This window comes from Theropithecus gelada, chromosome 5, assembly GCF_003255815.1.
Source record: "Theropithecus gelada isolate Dixy chromosome 5, Tgel_1.0, whole genome shotgun sequence".
In the NCBI taxonomy this organism is placed as follows: domain Eukaryota; kingdom Metazoa; phylum Chordata; class Mammalia; order Primates; family Cercopithecidae; genus Theropithecus; species Theropithecus gelada.
The window spans coordinates 59,000,253-59,023,288 of NC_037672.1; the positions used below are offsets into that span (position 1 = coordinate 59,000,253).

The 23,036-nt window shown below is 37.7% G+C and overlaps 1 protein-coding gene across 2 annotated transcripts; it reads right to left on the minus strand.

Moving 5' to 3' along the window:
- Positions 1-2,648: 2,648 nt before the first annotated feature.
- On the minus strand, positions 2,649-22,735 carry THAP9 (THAP domain containing 9). 2 transcript variants are annotated; one of them, XM_025385614.1, is made up of 6 exons: positions 22,505-22,735; positions 18,468-18,663; positions 17,471-17,536; positions 16,753-17,056; positions 15,133-15,283; positions 2,649-5,958 (listed from the first exon to the last, which is right to left on the minus strand). In XM_025385614.1, the coding sequence occupies exons 4-6, from the start codon at positions 16,934-16,936 to the stop codon at positions 3,981-3,983; spliced, it is 2,313 nt and encodes a 770-aa protein (XP_025241399.1). In that variant the 5' UTR covers positions 16,937-17,056; positions 17,471-17,536; positions 18,468-18,663; positions 22,505-22,735; the 3' UTR covers positions 2,649-3,980. The 2 variants fall into 2 exon arrangements, with proteins under 2 accessions (XP_025241399.1, XP_025241398.1); XM_025385613.1 differs by lacking the exon at positions 17,471-17,536.
- Positions 22,736-23,036: the final 301 nt, after the last annotated feature.

Sequence of the window (23,036 nt, forward strand, 5' to 3'; positions counted from 1 at the left end):
AAAAATTGAAAAACTGGACTTACCAAAATTAATTACATCTGCTTTTCAAAAGACACTGTTAAGAAAATAAAAAAAGCCACAGACTGAGAAAAAAATAATTGCAAAACACATCTGATAATGCACTTATATCCAGAATATGTAACTAATGCTCAGTAAGAAAAGAGCCAATCTTCCAAAATATGAACAAAAGACTTAAGCAGACCTTTCACCTAAGATGATACGTGATGGCAAAGAAGCATATGAAAAGGTACCCCACATCATTGGTTATTAGGAAAATGCAAGTGAAAACTACAATGAAATAGCACTAGACACCTATTAGAATGGCTACTTTAAAACAGACCAAAATCCTGACAATATCAAGTACTAAGAAGTAGTGCAATGGGAACATTGATATATTGCTGGCCAGAATGCAAAATGATACTCACTTTGCAAGTTTTGGCGGTTTGTTATAAGGTTAAACATATACTTACCCATCTTGTGGTTATAGCACATTTTGTTGTTTTCATTAATCAGTCGATGGACATTTAGGCTTTTTCCCACTTTTTGGCTACTATCAATGAAGTTCACGTACACATTTTTGTGTGGACGTTTTCATTTCTCTTGGGTATATGCCTAGGAGTACAATTTGCTAGGTCATAGGTAACTCCAAGCTTTTGAGGAACTGCCAGGCTATTTTCCAAAGCTGCTGCACTAGCTGGACTATTTTACATTCTCACCAACAAAAGTGTATGAGGGTTCTAATTTCTCCACATTCTTGCCAATACTATGTCTTTCCCTTTTTTTTTCCTTTCAGAGATGGGGGTCTCACTCTTTATATTGTCCAGGCTGGTTTTAAACTCCTGGGTTCAAGCAATCCTCCTGCCTCAGCTTCCCAAATGCTGGGAGCTGAGGCATGAGCTACTATGCCTAGCCATGTCTTATTTTTTTTTGAGACGGAATCTTGCTCGTTGCCCAGGCGGGAGTGCAGTGGCATGATCTCAGCTCACTGCAACCTCCGCCTCCCGAGTTCAAACGCTTCTCCTGCCTCAGCCTCCTGAGTAGCTGGGATTACAGGGTTTCATCATGTTGCCAGGCTGATCTCAAACTCCTGACCTCAGGTGATCCACCCGCCTCAGCCTCGCAAAGTGCAAGGATTACAGGCATGGGCCACTGCGCCCAGCCTCGATGTCTTCCTTATAATAGCTGTCCTAACAGGTGCGATGTGATATTTCATTGTCATATTGATTTGCATTTTCCGGATAGCTGATGTGAACATATATTCGTGTGTTTTATGGCCTTCTGTATATCTCCTTTGGAGAAAAATTCATATTCTTTACCCATTTAAAAATTTTGGTTATTTGTCCTTTTGAGTCATAGGAATTCTTTGTAGATTCTAGATATAACTTTATTAGATAAATGATTTGCAAACATTTTTTTCCATTCAGTGGGTTGTCTTTCACTTTCTTGATGGTATCCCTTCAAAGCACAAGTTAATTTTGATGAAGTACAATTATTTTCCTTTGCTGTGCTTTAAGTGTCTTAAGAAACCACTACCTGGCCAGGCACAGTGGCTCACACCAGTAATCCCACCACTTTGGGAGGCTGAGGTGGGTGGATCATGAGGTCAGGAGTTCAATATCAGCCTGGCCAACACAGTGAAATCCCGTCTCTACTAAAAATACAAAAATTAGCCGGGCATGATGGTGCATGCCTGTAGTCCCAGCTACTTGGGAGGCTGAGGCAGGAGAATCGCTTACACCCAGGAGGTGGAGGTTGTGGTGACCCAAGATCCCTCCACTGCGCTCCAGCCTGGGCAACAGAGCGAGACTCTGCCTCAAAAAAACAGAAAAAAAGAAAAAGAAACCACCACCTAATCCAAATCTCAAAGTTTAACTCTATATTTTCTACAAGTTGTATAGCCTTACCTCTTCTATTCAGGTCTTTGCTTCATTTCAAGTTAATTTTTTTGCATGTGAATAACCATTTCTCCTAGCACTAGTTATTGGAAAGTAGGATAAATTTTTTTTTTTTTTTTGAGACGGAGTCTCGCTCTGTCGCGCAGGCTGGAATGCAGTGGCCGGATCTCAGCTCACTGCAAGCTCTGCCTCCTGGGTTTACGCCATTCTCCTGCCTCAGCCTCCCGAGTAGCTGGGACTACAGGCGCCCGCCACCTTGCCCGGCTAGTTTTTTGTATTTTTTAGTAGAGATGGAGTTTCACCAAGTTAGCCAGGATGGTCTCAATCTCCTGACCTCGTGATCCACCCGTCTCGGCCTCCCAAAGTGCTGGGATTACAGGCTTGAGCCACCGCGCCCGGCTGAGGATAAATTTTTAAAGGGAATGCTTTTCTCTGAAGAAAAACATGGCCAAGATGCAAAGTCGAAATTATAACCAAACTGCCCTAAATCAAAAATGAATGAATAATTTATTTCACTGTAAAGTGTATCATATCAAGTAAATCTGGTATAAGACTCCAAGCCCTTTCACAAGTGCAGGAGCAATTAACTGGGCTAAAAGTAGTGATGAGACTATTCTTATCTTCTTATCTAAGAGAAATCTGTGACCTTCAGATTCTTCAATATTCATTGTCTCCAATTTATCGACCATCTCTTTCCAATTTATCTAGCACTTAAAGTAATGCAAAACACTAAAATACAGACATCTGCACATCAGTCAAATGTAACACCAAAGGGCATTAGATAACTACACATATAAATCTTGCTTTACATAAAGATCAGGTACAGAGCTTGGATTTATATAAGCAATAAGTTAAAGTTGGTGATTTACAAACAGGCTTCCTTTAAATAAGATTTATCCTGGTGTATTTAATTCAATTCTATTTACAAACAAAGCACAATATTCAGGCTTTTCAGCAATAGGTTCTGTATAAAATGAAGTATAAATTGGTTACACTTCAAAACTTAAGCCTTTGTTTGAGGTAGAATAAACAAACATATCAAAATATACTTTGTAAGGGGAATTTTAATTAATATACTTTTACGTTATCATTAATCTTTTACAATTCTAAGTTTTCATATTAGGATTAACTGTACTTTGCAAACACTTAGTGACAAAAAAAAGAGATGTTTTATAACACAGGTGAATAATGTGCTTGTTTCTTCTATCCATTAAACTATTCTCATTTGTGAAAGCAGAGTTACCTATGTTTTTCTGTTTCTCTTTTCAAATGTGGATGTGAGTGGAGAAAATTGTCCTTAGTATGCTTCCATCTTCAAATTAGGTTCCCCCTGTTTTCTGATGAGCAGTGAGCTTTTTCAAGTCAAACTAAGTCTCCAGCCTTTTATTCAACAGTAATATTTCAAAGTTCTGAGATAATGGATAGTGAAAAACACATTAGGTATGTTCTTTCCAGACTGCACTCCCCAGTGTGGCTGTAGCACAAGGAAGAATCTCATGGCTCATGTCCTTTACCTTCTGCCTGACGAAGTTTAAGCACTTCTATTTTAGGTATCCTGGGACAAGGGGATTTTTGCAGTATTTGATATTTGAGCCTAATTTTCAAACTACAATTTAATTTTCATATTTAAGTAAAAGTTATCTTCAAGGTTTTATAGGTATTGTTAATATTTTTAAGAATTGTAATCCGAAGATCTTTTAGAAATGCAGTGTAGTCATAAAAGTAGTCAATGTTTTGATAACTCATAGTTGTTGTTTTTCTTGTTTTTGAAGCAGATTGAACAAGTTAAAACTGTGTCCAGTAACACTGCTTAGTCTTACAGTGGTAAATTCAAAGACAGTACCTGTTGGCCAGTCTGCTCCTACTGACTTACTGCTTTCTACATTTTGGAAAACTCATAAATGCTACAAGCCATACCAAAAGTATAAGCAGATTTTGTGATATGCAGAATTTGAAATTTTAGTAAGTCAGAATTGCAAATTTGTCCACTGTGCAGAATGATCAATTTATAAAATATGGTAAATTGAACTTTAAAAAATGTTGACCAAGTGTTCTTAATTAAAATGTTAATATATTTTAGGTCTCTCATTTGAATGGATATCCATCATTACTCAGCAAATGCCTGAATTTACTACTGGTATTAGCAAAACTTGAACATTTATAATCCTGTAGAGATGACCAGTGTTTCCTTGATAAAGTTTTCATATCAGTTCTCTCTGACTGTTTTAAAGGGTTCTGTGCAACATTTTTAGCTCTGATATTTAAGAAACAGATTATTATATCCTTTAGCAACTTGACAAAGTGATTGATGGCACACACTTCTCCATCAAAGAGATGCTTATTCAAATCTACAAAAAGATAAATATGCCCAGAAAGCTCACATAATATTTTCTGTTGAAGATACAATTCCCTTTGTTTAGGAACTAGTTCAAAAATTGCCATTCTTGAATGGGTTCTTACAACTCGCTCACAAATATTTATGACCCGACACAGACCTTCTGAAGGAAAATGCAAACCATTCTTCTTTTTAACAAATAATAGTGACCCAATTTTAGAGGCTTTGAGATCCGATGCATACAGTGCAGTGATGCAGTCCTCACAAGTTAAAAGAGCTGATAACTTGTTTGCAACATAACCAGCATAACAGATGAGATTTCGTCTATGATCTGACAGGTCTAATAATGCCTCACTTAGTGAACAATTAGACCAGTCTTGACAAATACCCTCTTCGTGAAAGAGAGTCTTTGTAACGCTGACACCATACTGACGTTGAACTGTCCAAAGTGCCAAGTCTTTCCTTCGAGCAATTGAAATGTCAAAGATGCTTACTTTGCTTAGAAAAACTTCATCTTGAAATTTGTATCTGGTCTCCAAATTATGGTAAGCTTTCTGGAATGCCATGCAGGTAGGGCTAGAACTTGTTACTAATACCTGCCTAAGCATATTTAGAAATAATTCCAGATGATCGTGACTGAATTTGTAAGTCAGAAGATAAGGAAAAGGCATGACCTTTGGGAAAACATAATTTTGGTAGAGCCATTTTAAGCTCTCAGCATTGAGCAAAAATCCCAGGAATCCTAGTTTTTGCTTACCCTTAATTATTTGATTATTGCTAGTGTCAGATAATGTAACAAAAATAGTCTTGGCTTCAATTAACACGTGGTTTATTTTACCGTAAGTTTCAGGCAACAGAGGTCCTTTAAGTCCCTTTCCATAACAGTTCCTACTGTTAAAGATGTCAAATAGATTGTTAATTAAACGTAAAAAATGGATGGTACCAATACAGTTTTGAAAAGGTGGCAGGTCTAAGGATAGCAAATATTCTAATGCACTGGCTACACTCTCACTAAAGAGTTGGGCGGCACAATTCACTTTCAGTACATGATTTTTCAAATTTGCAAGTGTACTTGGTATTCTTTCCATATTTGATAATTCCTGTTCCTCCAGTGCCACTAACTCCACAAGGTGCTGCCAATGTGCTATGCCATTAATAAACTGAATGCTTTGAAAATTCTGAAATGCATTTCTTATTAATCTTAGCAAGTGGCAAGAGTCAAAGAAGTATGCAATCTGTTGACTAGACGATGAAGGATGCTGAAATGTACATTTCATGTCATCTCCATCAATATGTATCCCCAATGCTTTTGCCATCTGAACACTATGTGCTGTGGCATCAGATGTAACAGCCAGAACTGTGATTCCTATGTCACTCAGTTTACCAATAGTCAGACGAAGCAGCTGAGCTTGCAAATATCCAGATGCTCTGTTAACAAAAAAATAACCAAGAGGTGTTCTCCAATGGCCAAAAATACCCACTGCCATTAACAAAACAGTTTCTGAAGCAAGTGGCGTTTCATCAGCATCAAGTTTTCCAAGACCAAAGTCCATAAACCCCTGCAAACTGTGACTGCTAGGATCCCAGTGAAGCTGTTGCTTGAGAGGTATACTTTTTATTAACAATGAACAGTATTGATAGAGCTGATCTCCATTCTCTACTCTTCGTTGAAGAAAAGAAAAAATGTTGCTGTTGAAACCTGGACTGGGTTGGCATTTGGATAACCACCTAGAATATATAAAAAGTGAAAAACAGAAAACTTAAAGAGAAATAAAAAGATAAATGGGAAAATGCCTTAAGCAGTACTAAAGTAGTCTCCTATCCCTGTAGAAATAAAGCCAAGTATATAAGCGGCCAAACTGTATAAATATTTTCAATCGTAAATTCGTTACAATAAAATAGTAAGATAAGAGAAACTTAGAAACACAAAGTAGTATTTTAAGATGCAAATATACAACATATTTTTAATTCCTCATTTATTCTTTAAAAAGTAAACAACTAACCAGTTTGTTCTAACTGATCTTTTTATATTGTAAATCATAAACAAGTCTTACCTGTAAATTCACTGAAATGAGAAAATTGCTGAATGTGAAGGAACCTTTGAGAACATCTAGTACCTCTACCTCATTTTACAGATTAGGAAACTGGGACAGAGGGAGAGGTTAAGCGACTTGGCCCATAATGTACTGTTAGTTATGAATGAATGTGAAACCTGGCTTTCCTGATGCCCAGGGGTTTAGTGCATTTCTCACTCTTTACAGCCTCAAAATTACACCCTTAAAGGCATATAACAAGTGTGCATCTGCACCCCTATACAACCTACCTGCGCTACTGTTCTTTCATAGTATCCCTGCTCTTCTCAGACTGCTAAGTATTTTCTTCCTATTACGGTGTCTATCTTTGGAATTCTTCTTACTTCTAGTTTACTCTAACTTGTTATAGCCAGGAAAGAAAACAGCCACATTTAATAATTGTCTAAAACTAAAGGGATTCTGAGGCAGAGACTAGGATGTTCACCTGTAACTAACATATACTTTTGTAACTCAAATGTCTGTTAAGTTAAATTTCTGATTTTCTGGCTATATTCTAAGGCAACCAAGGCTTCTTCTTGGACAGCTGACCTCTACTTAATTGTGAGTTTAATGTTCTTCCCTAAGTATTTTGGGATAGGGCTTTCCAAATATTTTAAGTGTCACCTAGGAGTTTCATAAACAAAATTCACCTTTAGTACATACTATGAACTTTCACATATATGAAATATATATACTACACACACACACACACACATATATACACACACAGAGTTGACTTCTGAACTAAATGGCATGGGTACACTTATACCAGAATTTTTTTTTTTTTTCAAACAAATGCATGGAGAGAAAATACAGTATTAATAGGATGCAAAACTTGCGTATATGGCCAGCCAACTTTTCATACACATAAGTACTGCAGGACTGTCTACAGGACTTGTGTATGCATGGATTTTGGTATACGGGCACAAGTGGGGGGTGTCCTAGAACCAATCCCCCCACATATACCAAGGGATGACTGTAATAGTTTAAATATATATATATGTGTGTTTATATATACTTAAATGGCAATTATGACCCACTAATTTCATGATCCATTAATAGGTTTTAAAAACACACTTATAGGCCAGGCATAGTGGCTCATGCCTATAATCTCAGCACTTTGGGAGGCTGAGGCAGGCAGATCACCTGAGGTCAGGAGTTTGAGACCAGCCTGGCCAACATGCTTAAACTTCATCTCTACTAAAAATACAAAAATTAGCTGGGCATGGTGGTGCGCACCTGTAATCCCAGCTACTCAGGAGGCTGAGGCAGGAGAAGTGCTTGAACCTGGGAGGTAGAGGTTGCAGTAAGCCGAGATTGCGCCACTGCACCCCAGCCTAGGTGACAGAGCAAAACTGTCTCAGAACAAAACAAAACAACATACTTACAGGATGGCAAAAGACATACCTTGACTATAAGTAGGTTATAATCTATTCAGAAGACAAAAGTATCTGTTGTTCGTATATTAAAATAGGCAAACCAGAAATAAGGCCACACACTTATGACAATCTGATCTTCTACAAAGCTGACAAAAACAAGCAAAAGGGAAAAGACTCCCTATTCAATAAATGGTGCTGGGGTAACTGGCCAGCCATACGCATCAGACTGAAGCTGGACCCTTACAAGCCACATACAAAAATTAACTCATGATGGATTAAAGACTTACATGTAAAACTCAAAACTATAAAAACCCTGGAAGGCAACTGAGGCAGTATCATCCTGGATATAGGAACAGTAAAAGATTTCATGACAAAGACACCAAAGCAATCATAACAAAAGCAAAAATTGACAGGTGGGATCTAATTAAGCTAAAGAGCTTCTGCACAGCAAAAGAAAATGTCAACAGTAAACAGACATCCTACAAAATGGGAGAAAATATTTGCAAACTGTGCATCTGACAAAAGTCTAATATCCAGCATCTATAAGGAACTTAAACAAATTTACAAGAGAAAAACAAGCCCATTAAAAAGTGGGCAAAGGATATGAACAGACACTTTTCAAGACATACATGCCACCAACAAGCATATGAAAAAAAGCTCAACATCACCGATCGTTAGAGAAATGCAAATCAAAACCACAATGAGACACTATCCCACACCAGTCAGAATGGCTATTATTAAAAAGTCAACAAATAACAGATGCTGGCAAGATTGCAGAGAAATGGGAAAACTTACTTATACACTGTTGGTGGGAGTGTAAATTAATTCAATTATTGTGGAAAGTGATTCCTCAAAGGGTTAAAAAAAGAATGATGATTTGATCCAGCAATCCCATTACTGGTTATATACCCAGAGGAATATAATTATTCTACCATAAAGACACACGCATGCAAATTTTCATTGCAGCACTATTCACAATAGCAAAGACATGGAATCAACTTGAATCTCCATCAATGGCACACTGAATAAAGAAAAAGTAGTACATACACACCATGGAATACTATGTAGCCATAAAAAAGAATGAGATCATGTCTTTTGCAGCAACATGGATGGAGCTAAAGGCTATTATCCTCAGCAAACTAACACAGGAACAGAAAACCAAATACTGCATGTTCTCACTTATAAGTGGGAGCTAAATGATGAAAACTTGGCTGGGCACAGTGGCTCACGCCTGTAATCCCAGCACTTTGGGAGGCCGAGGGAGGCAGATGACCTGATATCAGGAGTTTGAGGCCAGCCTGGCCAATATGGTGAAACCCCATCTCTACTAAAAATACACAAATTAGCCAGGCTCAGTGGTGTGTGCCTATAATCCCAGCTACTTGGTAGGCTGAGGCAGGAGAATCACTTGAACCCGGGAGGTGGAGGTTGCAGTGAGCGAAGATCATACCACTACACTCCAGTCTGGGCAACAGAGTGAAACTCTGTCTCAAAAAAAAAAAAAAAAAAAAAAAAAAAAGATAAGAACTCATACTCAAGGAAGAAAACAACAGACACTGGGGTCTACTTGAGGCTGGAGGTTGGGATGAAATAATCTGTACAACAAACCCCTGTGGCATGAGTTTACCTATGTAACAAACCTTCACATGTACCCCTGAACCTAAAATTAAAAGATAAAAAAAAAAAAGGAAAAAATAGTAAGACAATGACTAAGCAATATAGCAGTGCTACAGCACACTAGAATGTTGACAACTCTTTGCAAGTATGTCACCGAATTTTAATTGTTTAGTTTATTTCTTTTACATTAGGATTCTCAAATAAGCACCAAAGATGCTAACTGTGTTGCATATGTGGTACATACATAACAAAGCACTTAATGTCCCTATGTAATTTTATTTTAAATGGGTTAGGGTTAAAAAAACAACCAACTTATGTTCTGCTGAGTTTGATTTTTAAATGGAAATCTCAGTGGTATCTGAATATCTACAGCTACTAAAACAATGTCATGAACATGAAGCAGAATGGTATGTGGATTTGTTGATTTATTTTTTAAAGTTTTTACAAGAAAGAGTAGGCATACCCAAACCAAGTTCATGAGTTAGAACGGTAAGGAAGGAAACAATTTCTCCTTTAAATCTCTTTTCTTCTCTGAAAGTAAAACAATTTTCTTCTGATCATAAAAAAAGACATTCTTCTTTTTAAAAAAACTAAACACAAAAAGTATAAAGAAGAAAGTAAAAGTTACTGTTAATGTCTTTGTGTATACATACCTAGATATAATTTTCAAAATTGTATACTGAAACTATTTTTCACTTAATGGTAAGTAATGTTTCACATATTTTTATGCGCCCTTAAATATCAACCTACAGCAACATTTTAAATGTGTACACAGTATATACCACAGTATAGTTAAATGAAAAATAATTTAACCAACTCAAATCGAAGGACATCTTGATAATTTCAAATTTTAGATAATAGTACCACAATGTGTATGTGTATGCATGTGCACCCATACACATATACATATTTATGTCATTTGTGTAATTCCTAGGAATAACATACCGAGGTAAACTTACTTATATTTTAATAAGAAATTAAAGACAAAGTTTGGATTTCAGCTGCACATAAGTTGGTGGGTCAGTTTAAAATTCATATTCCCAAATTGTCCTTGCAAAAGTTCAAACCAATTTTCATTTATACTCTCATCAACATGATATTTTAAATTAACAAACCAATATCTAATAACTTAGTTATGGAATGATTATAGGGAGTCACTTGTGTGGCCTAAAATTCTGCCTGGGAAAAATATAGTCCTAGACAGTGCTAAGTGTTTTTCTGTTAAGACTTTTAGCTACTCCCACTGTTGTTACTTTTGATTCTCTCACAGCAGGTAATCTATAGAGGGAGTTGGTTCATTAAATTGCAGTGAATATAAACCAAAAATTAGAAACAGAGGAAATATAAATAAGAAGCAACTGTGCCAGCATTTTCTATCTATGACCAAGATCACACTAAACATTATCACTATTATAACAAGGAAAGTTGAGGATATTAAGACTTAGTTTCAAAGGATTTGTGAAAATAAATTACCTTAAAAGACCGCAAACACTGAAAATTATAAAAAAACACAGCTTTGGGAAAGTTTTGGACATAAAGAATCCAGGGAGAACTGAAAAAGGATCCAACATCAGTAAACAGAAAATTAGAGAAGTATCTGATGTAGCTAAGACTAGAGAAAGATATATGACAATCAGAAATTCATGAGGCACCCTATCTAACCAAACCAAGGGTTTTAAAAAAATTTAAGTCTAGTTTGGTCTGTCATCGTCCAATTCTTAACCATCTAATTGTTTCTCCATCATTATGGAGGGAAAGACAACAGTTTTGACCACAAATCTGGTACTGCATTTTTCTAGTTACTTACTTTTCCTGTCGGTGACTGGTCACATATTCTCCTTTCTTTCCAAATCTAAAGCCTTCCTCCTCAACTCTCAGTTAATAACTTTATTTCATTGAGAAAACAGAAGCAATGCAATAAAAACTCATTTTCCTGCTGAGTGTGGTGTTGCATGTCTATAGTTCTAGCTACTCCGGGATTGCTTAAGCCCGGAAGTTCAAGGCCAGTCTGGGCAACACAGTGAGACCCCATCTTTTTTTTTTCTTTTTGAGACGGAATCTCACTCTGTCACCCAGGCTGGAGTGCAGTGGTGCGATCTCAGCTCACTGCAAGCTTTGCCTCCCGGGTTCACGTCATTCTCCTGCCTCAGAATCCCGAGTATCTGGGACTACAGGCGCCCGCCACCATGCCTGGCTAATTTTTTTGTATTTTTTTAGTAGAGACGGGGTTTCACCGTGTTAGCCAGGATGTTCTCGATCTCCTGACCCCGTGATCCGCCCGCCTCAGCCTCCCAAAGTGCTGGGATTACAGGTGTGAGCCACCGCGCCCAGCCAAGAACCCATCTTTGTAAAAGACAAAACTCATTTTCCTACTACCAAATCTGTTAACCTATTGTATCTGTACTTCTGCTTTTCTTCCTGTTTCAATGGATGAACTGTCCCAAAACCTTAAGGTCACATTTCCTTCCACAGTGGTGTTGGATATCATCCTCCTGCAATTATCATTTCTCTTATACGTCACGAATTTTCTTTTCTCTCTTGGATTATTCCCATAAACATGCAAACATGCTGGAACATCTGCCATCTCAACAAACACCCTCCCCTCAATGCATGTTCCTTTCTACCCACAGACCCATTTCTTTGCTCTCCTTCATAGCAAAACTCCATGGAAGAGTCCACAATCATTTTCTCTGCTTCTTCACTTTTAGTCTCTCTTAATCCCACTCCAGCCAGGTTTACCTCTCCACCACTCTACTGTAACTGCTTTTGTCATGGTCACCAATGACCTTCATCTTGCAAAATCCAATGGTCAATTCTCTGTCCTCATCTTACCTGATCTCCCAGCAGCATTTGACATAGTGGACTACTCCCTCCTTGAAATACTTTCTACACTTGGCTTCCAGGCCATCACAATCTCCTGGTTTTCCTCCTGCCTCACTGGCCGCTCCTGATCAATAAATATTTATTGAATAAATGAATATTAAATATAATGATTATAAAGATCTAATACTTAAGATAACTGTGTTAAAAACAGATCACTTTTTATATGGGAAAATAAATGGAAATGTATATACCATTAATATTAGAATCTTATATTAATATAATATAATCTTACATTAATATAAGAAAATAAACGGAAGCTCTATATACCATTAATATAACAGAACACTATATAGCCACTAAAACAAAATTTTATTGGTAGGTAAATAGTTTTTTGTTTTTTTTAACTCGGAGGACATACACAAAACTGCTAATTGTAGTTGTCTTGTGGGATTAGGGGAAGGGAAGTACTGTGTTTTTCACTTTCTGGTATTTATGTACTTATATATGGTTTGAATGTTTTATAACAAACATGTATTACCATCATACTAAACAATATACCTTACTTATATGCAAAGTACCTAAAGAAATGAGCAACTGTTTGAATACTGGAATTATGAATCTAAATATATATATAATGTTACAGCAAAGGTCACAAAATGCCAAATGACATGAAGAGAGAAAAGATAAATGTGAGCTGGAATTACCAGGAAGATTTAATCTAGGAGTTGATGCAGAACTATGGGAAATGAAGAAAACCATGGAAAAGATGAGAAGTTGCATGAAATACCTTATATAAACCACAGTGAAATATCATTAAGTAACACTTTAAAACCAGTGTAGAAGAGATTAAAAAGGTATACGCTTCTCAACACAAAGAAAAGATAGATGTTTGGATTTATAAATGATGGATATTTTAATTACCCTGATTTGATCATTACAAATTATATAAATGTATCAAAATATCACATGTACCCCCAGAATATGTACAGCTATCAATCAGAAAACAAAAAAACCAAAAAGGTATAGGAGGAGAAATTAACATAGCACCTATAAAACTCTCTTGCTTAGCAAAAAGTGAACATTTATAAATAAGTATAATATCTAGCCTGAATGGTAAAATCATACTATAAAAGAGTAAAGCCTTATATACAAATGTTCATCTAAATATATGAAAAAACAATTATAACCCCAAAATGGAAACAATAGAAATGTCCAATAGCTGGAGAACGCCAGAGTTAGGTAGGGTAGGACTACCATGTATCATGCAGCTATTAAAACTTGTCTATAAAGAGTTCAAAATAATGTTATAGATAAAAGGCATACATAATAAAGTGATAAAAGGCTGGTTGGAAATTTATTTACAAAAGATCATAACTATGTAAACACTAGTAAATCTAAGTGCACACACACACACACACAGGAAGGAAATACTCTAAAGGTTAACAGTAATTGTTTATATATATATATACTGTGTATATATATACAGTATGAGATATACTGTATATATATACTATATATATAGTATGGCATATACTGTATATATAAAATATATATATTTTTATATATTACATATAATATATATTATATATAATATATATAATGTATGGGAACAATAAATTTTTCGTCTTCTAAATTTTTTTAGAAGAGCAGCCCACTCTGAAGGTCAATTATTTTGAAATCTTTTATTAGTAGTATTATTGTAATAGTGTGTATACAGGAAAATCTACAATTTTTAAAAAAGGAACCTGGGCTGGGCACAGTGGCTCATGTCTGTAATCCCAGCACTTTGGGAGGCTGAGGTGGGTGGATCATGAGATCAGGAGTTCGAGATCAGCCTGGCCAACATGATGAAACCCCACCTCTACTAAAAATATAAAAATTAGCTGGGCATGGTGGACGCCTGCAATTCCAGCTACTCGGGAGGCTGAGGCAGAAGAATGGGTTGAACCTGGGAGACTGAGACTGTAGTGAGCCAAGATCTTGCACCAGTGCACTCTAGCCTGAGCAACAGAGCAAGACTCCATCTCAAAAAAAAAGGAATCTGTAAAACTAGGCTGGGCATGGTGACTCATGCCTGTAATCCCAGCACTTTGGGAGGCCAAGGCGGGTAGATCACTTGAGACCAGGGATTCGAGATCAGCCTGGCCAACAAAGCGAAACCCCATCTCTAGTAAAAATACAAAATAGTAGTTGGGTGTGGTGGCACATGCCTGCAATCCCAACTACTCAGTAGGAGGCTGAGGCATGAGAATTGCTTGAACCTGGGAGGCAAGGTTGCAGTGAACTGAGATCATGCCACTGTGCTGCATGCAACCTGGGCGACAGAGCAAGACTCAGTCTCAAAAATAAAAAAAGGAATCTGTAAAACTAGTGGTAAAAGCAGTAAAAATTAAGAATTCAGTATTACATTTATAAGACATTACTAAAAAATCATTGTTTACTCCACACGAAGAGAATATAAATATATCTATCCATTTTGATCACAAATCCTAAAAAATTATTTATCAAAATCTGTTCCCTGGACAACCTACATTGGCATCAACTGCAATGTTTATGAAAAATGCAGATTTTTTTTGTGCTTTGCCTAAGACCAATGGCGATCAATCCAGAACTGTTCTAGATTTTCCAGGATAGTCAGATATTAAACTACTGAAGTATACTGGAAATTCCAGTATTTCAGGATTCAAATTTTATCCACCCAGAGTGTCTGGGAGATGCAAAAAGCTTGTCACACTGTGTGTCTTCATTTTGTTAGTGAAAATATTGCTGTTGTGATAACAGGCAAATACCACCTAGAAGTTTTTGAAAAACAGAAAATGGGCTAATAATGGGAGTCCATTTTTTCATTAGTCCATGTTTTCTTTTTTTAATGGGAGTATGAGTACTAATAGCCTTAATAAGTAAAATGCGATAAAAGAATAATATGGTTTAACATCTAGAGTAATTCACATGTAATCAACAAGATGTGGTGACCAGAAAGACACTTTTAAAAAATAAAGTAATTCACTTACGTTCTGAGGATGGAAGAATGAGGCAGCTTAAGAATCTTTCTTACATAATCATAGACTTTGCTACTGCACAAGTAGAGTGTACATGCAAATTGTTTCATTTCTGTGGTGTACTCATCTGTTTCTCTCCAATTATATAACTCCCACTTAAAATCTGTTAAAATAAATTTTTTTATTCTTTGTGATGAATAGTAAAATTTTCAGGTACAGATTATAGCATTTGGATGTAAAATGTACTGGGCATCAAAATTCAAATACAAATATAGATGCATTTTAATTAAGTCTATTCAGAGGTTAATATCCACGTAGGCCCCTTGACCAATTTATTCAGTTCATCTGGAATCATTTCACTAGAGGGAAAAAAATTTTTCAACTTGAATTATGTTTTACTATTCAGTGGCAGCCTGAGTGGAGAGATTTTTAGAGGAACAGGAAAGAAAATAAAATGAGGACATTTATTTATTTTATTTTGTTCCCTGATTAGTATTTATCTGAGGGTGAAAATTAGATATGAAAAACATTTCTGGGGATAGGGTACTATTCAGACTGAACAGACCATCTTGCCTAATATCGAGAAAGAAAAAAAAAATTCTTTTCCTGGTGGGGATTCCTATTTATGACCTCTAGTCCCCTCTTGGAAAAACACAAAATATTCTCCTCCTTTGGAGATACCCACTCTTTTCTAAAAACAGGACACGTTTCTCTTTTCCTGGAATGTAATCCAAATCTCTGCTGCTTTCATCAAAGAGTAAGTTGGCAATTTTTATTTTGCCCTTTTTCAAATATCTTAGTTCACAAAGAGGACTAGGTAGCCTTTCTGTGGGTTTACAGGTCTACTCTATAGAATATTTTAGAAAAAAATATGGAGATACACAATTTCCAAGCTCAAAGAAATTCTGCAAACTAGTACAACTCCACTGCAAAAAAACTTTGGTAAAATTATGTAGCAGTTAAAACTGTTTATAATGAATTTGCAGTAGCAAATGGGTAAGAGCTACTATAAAAAGTGAAAAGTGCAGAACAAAAAATGGTATAAACCATATGGTCTCGTCTCTGGGTAGTGGGATTACACATTATTTTAATTACTTAAATATTTCTTTGCTTTCCTATAATAAATGTTACTTTTATAACTGGAAAACCATAAGATACAAAAGAATTTTGGTGATTTTCTTTCTTTTTTTTTTTTTTTTTTTTTTTTGAGACGGAGTCTTGCTCTGTCACCCAGGCTGGAGTGCAGTGGCCGGATCTCAGCTCACTGCAAGCTCCACCTCCCGGGCTTACGCCATTCTCCTGCCTCAGCCTCCCGAGTAGCTGGGACTACAGGCGCCCGCCACCTCGCCCGGCTAAGTTTTTGTATTTTTAGTAGAGACAGGGTTTCACTGTGTTAGCCAGGATGGTCTCGATCTCCTGACCTCGTGATCCGCCCGTCTCGGCCTCCCAAAGTGCTGGGATTACAGGCTTGAGCCACCGCGCCCGGCCGATTTTCTTTCTTCTTGCTTAAGCTGAGACTTTCACTTCCCAACTAAAAGCATGTTTTCATAGGCAAGAACAAAATAAATATTTAATGGTATTTCAGAAAAACAGCTATTTTTGTAAATACTACAGGTTACCAAGGGGAAATACCTGAAAATTGAGCTCGTAGCAGACACTCTGTTTCTTCAGAAAGTAGTTTCTCTTCTACAAGTGCATCAATTAATCGTAAACCCTTTCTCTTCTTGATCATCCTGTAGTTCTTTACGGAGATAAGTCTTTTTTTGGATACTTGTAACATTTGTTGCACCTCAGCCAGTTTCTCTGCACCTATCATCAAAGGTGTCTTTAAACTATAGTTATGGTCCTCAGTGGCAACTTCTTGAGAATTATCTGGAAGAGGCTGTTTTAGGATTTTCTGTCTTGCTTTACCTTTAAGATGTACACCTTGAGGAATCTATGACAGACATATAAAATTAAAGTTATTTTAGAAATAATCACACAGAAGAGTATCTATAAAAATACCCTAGGTACAAAGCACTAATCTGGTTGCTGTGGAGAGTTAGTTAGGAAAGAAAAGGTCAAAATCTCTGAATGTTTTAATGTATAGTTTATAGGGTAATATAAACAGTTTTTGGGTTTTTTTTTTTTTTTTTTTTTTGCACTACACAGAAATATTAATGTGATGTTGAAAGTTTCTGAAATAAAATAACTAGAGAAAAGTGGTAGTAAACTGGGATGGCTTCATGGAAGTGAGTTTTAAGCAGTTCTTAGAAGGTACAATAACATGGTTAATGAAGGTGACAGAGAAGTTATTTGTGCAAAAAGGAAGGCTTAGTGGACAGAGCATGGCTTTGGAATTAAGACTGACCTGGGTTTGAATCTTAGCTCCCTCAATTAGCTGTCACATAAGCTCTACAATCCCTTGTGTCCTCATCTGTAAAATGTGGATAATAATACAAGGTTGTTTTGAGGATACAATATAAGAATTTATGTAGATCTCCTAGTACAATGCCTGGACCATTGTAGCTCTCAATAATGGCAGCCATTATTGATTTTACACAAAAGTATGAAAGCAGGCAAATGTATCACATATATAGTAAGTATATACGGTTTGAAAAGAGAATTCAAGGCAGTTAAAAATGTACAAATCAGTTAACAGTAAGCTCTTGGAACTTGGTGAGTTTGAATTTGACACCAACTAAATACTTCTGAATAGGGGAATGAGATAAACCAATACTGAAAGAAGGAGACTCTGATGATTAAGAGGAAAGTAAGGCAAGTGTGAGGATAGAACAGGTGACTATCACAGACTGTGCAGAAAGTGAAAGCCCATGTGTCAGAGTTGTGGTTAAGGGGTAAAAGGATAAAATAAAACCAGTCATAGGAAACAGAAGAATATCATACCAATACTGGTGACTCACTCATAGAAAGTTTCATTATTTCCCTTAGACTTCCTGTATCAATGTTAATAATTAGGTATATATTTGATCAAGATAAATAACATTATTAGGAGGAACCAAAAAACATAGATAATTTCAAAGTACTTTGAAAGCTGTCTCATAATTTTAAAAAGTCTGTATTCTAAGGCTATTTATATCTACCAGTTGATTTTTGCAATTGGTTAGTAACCTTTATATGTATCTAGACAAATGATTTGCATTTATATAGTTTTTTAAAAGCTCCAGAACAAATGCTAATATATATAGATTTTTTTTTTTTAATTTCCAAAGCATTTAAAATCTATTACTGGATTTGAGACTTGGGATTTTTTTCTGTCTGCAAATTCTAGCTATAATAGGGGCTATCTTGATTTTTAAAAGCTCTGTAAATTTTCATTTTGTTGACTTACACCTACATTTAAGTACCTTGTATAGAGAAACAGAAGGCACAGCTCCTTTTTTCAGCTTTCTTCTTATGCCATATGACTCAAAGTCACTTTCTTGAAAATGTTTGGAACACAGTATAGCACCTGGTCCTGGAATCCAAATCTTTTTGCTTCTGGGGTCCACACGATTAACAGCCCTGATCCATTTTGAGCGCTGTATGGTATCAGTTGGAAATCTATGGCAATCAGATTAAAGTTCCATTAACATGAAAACATTATAGTAATACTGCAGTAGTATTTATTATATAAACCCATTTATTATTTTACTGCTTTATAGAAACATAAAGCCGAGTGAATTAAAAGTTTACTTAGTTCATTTTTCAAAGTTCTTTGATTTTTTTAATCCACAAGTTCAATATCTGATTGTCTGTGTCAATCATAGAGGGGCAATTCTCATACTAAAAATCCTACTGTATTTTGTCTTCACTTCCTGCACTTAACAGAATCTGCTCAAATTTAAATGGTTAAAGAATATATGACTCTTCCTTTCCTGTGGTGATTTTAAACTATTTGGTACTCCTTTTAAGAAGTGGAGCCTGGCTGGGCACAGTGGCTCATGCCTGTAATCCCAGCACTTTGGGAGGCTGAGGCGGAAGGATCAGAGGTCAGGAGTTCAAGACCAGCCTGGACAACATGGTGAAACCCCGTCTCTACTAAACATACAAAAAATTAGCCGGGCGTGGTGGCGGGTGCCTGTAATCCCAGCTACTGGGAAGGCTGAGGCAGGAGAATCTCTTGAATCCAGAGGTGGAGGCTGCAGTGAGCTGAGATCGCACCATTGCACCCCAATATGGGCAACAAGAGTGAAACTCCGTCACAAAAAAAAGGTGGAGCCTAATTCCCCTCCCCGTGAGTGAGTATGGGCTAGAGTTAGTGATTTGCTAAGGAATGGAAAAACAACATGTGACAGTAAGTGACCACAGACTATGTCATAAAGGAACAAGTTTTCCTCCTTGCTCCCTGTAGAGAATGGTTTGCTCTGGGGTAAGGTATCTGGCATGTTATAAGCAGTCCTGTGGAGAAAACTAGTTGGTGAGCAACTGAGGCCTCCAGTCAAAGGCCATGTTGAGTTAGTCTTTTTGAAAGCAGGTGACTTCAGCCTTCAGATGACTGCAATCTTATGAGATACCATAACATCCAGCTACACTCCTGAATTCCTGACCCTTAGAAATGTGTGAGATAATGTTTATAGTGAATTTGAGGTAACTTGTTATGCAGCAGTAGAAAACAAGACAAGTATATTTACTATATTCAACTTTTTCATGTTTAAAGGCACTACTTTTTGCTAGCCCTGATTATAAAAATTACCTTGCATTTATTTATTTTTCAATCCAAGCCAAATTATGTTTAGAAACTTGTCGGCTAGGCGTGGTGGCTCACGCCTGTAATCCCAACACGTTGGGAGGCTGAGGCGGGCGGATCACTTGAGGTCAGGAGTTCAAGACCAACCTGGCCAACATGGTGAAACCCTGTCTCTAATAAAAACACAAAAATTAGCTGGGCATGGTGGCTCGCACCTGTAATCCCAGCTACTAGGGAGGCTGAGGCAGGAGAATCGCTTGAATCTGGTAGGCAGAGGTTGCGGTGAGCCAAGATCGCGCCACTACACTCCAGCCTGGGCGACAGCAAGACTCCATCTCAAAAAAAAAAAAAACCCAAAAAAAACACAAGAAACTTGTGAAATTAACACAATAAAAACCACAAAACTACTCTTTCTGCCCCCTCTTCTTTGACTTATTTTAGAGACAGATTTATAGGTAACTATGCTTTTTGTGCATTTTAATTTAGACTTTAAGGCACATAGTTACCAGAACTGAGATTGGTATAAATTTTATTTCTCAGTTAATTGCTACAAAAATATAGCAGTATGGTAAAACATAATTCTGAGATACTCTCTCCATCACCTTGAGAAAGAACACTGACTTGGAAAACCTGTTTTTAAGCTTTATAGCTTTAAAAGATCAGAACACTGACCTTTTACCAGCTATATGGTATTAGACACATCTCTCAATCTTAGAACTTCCTCATGGGGCTGTAGTAAGAGTGTATGAGGCTACAAATGTATTCAAAATCACTTTGTAAACTCTAAAGTACTATCCAAAGTTTGTGCTTTCCTAGGAACAACTAATTCCATTTCTGGGATTACAATTTTATTGTTCCAGGAAGATGATGATACTTGATCAAGGGAAAATGAACAGGGAATTCTTTTTCCAATAAGGTTGGAGCAAATCTATCTTTTTTCACTGAGTTATTTTTTAACTCATGGAACATATTTGCAAGGGAGCTTTTCCACAGATTTGGTATAGTCTCTAAATGTGCAAGCAACCCTCAAAAGTTGGCTGGTCCAACAACTTCTATTACTAGCGTGGTCCTCTGATGCAAAGCTTCCCAACTGGTATGCCTAGTGAGTACAGCTGTTGATATTGGCCTGGGACACCTGAGTAGTTACTTCAAGGCAGCCCCAAAGAGTGCTGCAGGTTTGCCCCCAAAGTATTGAACAATTATTTCCTATGCGTAAAATGCTATGAAAAAGGCTGGGGCTGGGCAGGGTGGCTCATGCCTGTAATCCCAGCCCAGAAGTTGGAGACCAACCTGGGCAACACACTGAGACCTCTTCTCTACCAAAAAAAAAAAAAAAAAAAAATAGCCGGGGTGGTGGCCTGTGCCTGTAGTCTCATGAGGCTGAGGTGGGAGGATCACTTGAGCCTGGGAGATAGAGGCTGCGCTGAGCTGTGATAGTGCCACTGCTCTCCAGCCTGGGCAACAGTAAGACCCTGTCTCCAAAAAAAGAAAAAAAAAAAAAAAGAAGAGAAAGCTTGGGAAATATTGTAGTCTAACTAGCATAACTAGTTTTGAGTTCTGGAAAAAATTAAATTGGTAATAATACCATTTTTAAAGCATTTACCTTGTGCTCTACGTATGCTATAAAGTCTTACGTTTTGGTTTTACAAAACTCTACAAGGCAGGTTTTTATTCCTCTTACAGAAGAAGAAACCAAGACCCAGAGCTAAGTACAGAGATCAGTAAATAATCAATTAAAATTGGAATTCATGTCTCCCTAGTTTAAAGCTACCTCTATCACAAGAAAAATCCCAAATCAATTATCGTCTCACATACAGAATGAATTGGTTCACACTGTTAACAATTTAGGTGGAGGAATCAGCCTTATTTAAAACATAAAAAAAAAAAATCCATGAATTTGATACACAGCCTACCATACATAATCCAAACTCCTTAACCTGGCATTTAAATTTTTTAAATGATTTGTCTCTCAGGTACTTTCCCATTCCTCTATATTTGCACTTTCTATCCTTTACATTTTCCCATGCCATTCCTAACTACCCTCTTCCTAAATACCATTTTCCAACCATAAAGTTCTTTTTGATCGTTCCATAAATCTGCTCCTTTTGTCTGGGATGATCTCTTTTACCCACTTTTCTACTTGCCGGTACACTCTGAATACTGATTTGAATGACCTATAGCAGTCTGAACCATGGATAAGTTCAGATAAGGCTGGTCTGAAATTCTTCCCCACTGTCGAGCCAAATGAAACTTCCCCATGATCAAATCCAACCAGAATTGGACCGGCCTTGTAGAGCTCGGCTAATAGCACTTAAGAACTTTCAATGTCTGCCAGTACAGGAGAAAACTGATCTGTACTCGTGCTCAGGAACACGCCACACACTTCAACCGTTGTCCCAAACTGCCTTCCCTTCCGGCCTCCTCACTTTAAATAATAAGACCATCCAATTAATGGAGGACTCCTTTCGCGTAACTCTCGCTACAGTGGTAAGCGGTGCGAGACCCGGCTACAAAGAGGTAAACACTGAGCGAGGAGAGAGAACCTCAATTCTCACAGTGCCCCAACTCCGCTCCCACGCCCCGACGCTGCGCACGTCACGTCGCGTCACATCCACGGCACGACCCACAGTGCGGCCCGGCCCCGCCCCACGCCGCGCTACGGCCCGCCGGGCCCCGCAGGGAGTTCGAAGGCTCCGAGGCTGCTCCCATACGCACTGGTGGAAGGAGAGGCCGCGCTCCCGGCTGAGCACGGTGTCACGGGTGCTGCAGCCCACTGCGGAGCAACTTCGGGTCATCTTCTTGTTACGTGGGGCCCCACCTTCGGGGTTCCCGCGACAGCATGAATCACGAGCACTTTAGCTCCGCCCGTTGACTGCGGCTACGACCTTTATTTGTCAAGAAAGGCGGGCTTTAGAGGCGCGGGACTTCCACACTTCCTCTCCGAAGGCCCTGCGCCGGTACCGTAGCCAATCACAGGCCACGTTGTGTCGCAGCAGCCAATAGGAAGGGCCTGAGCCTGAAGACGTACACTTGACCGCTCCTCCTTCCGCGTTGGAGGCCCAATAGTGGGTTTTGCTGCCACCGGTTCATTTTCTTTCTGTTTTCACCCATTCTGGCACAATCCGCCGCCATCGTCGTTCTTTGTGAGACCGAGCCTGAAAATGCGAAGCAGAGAGGCAGGACCAAAATTGAGGCGAATCCGGGAACCTGCCAATGGGTCTCCGGATGCGTTCTCTGAAACTGGAGG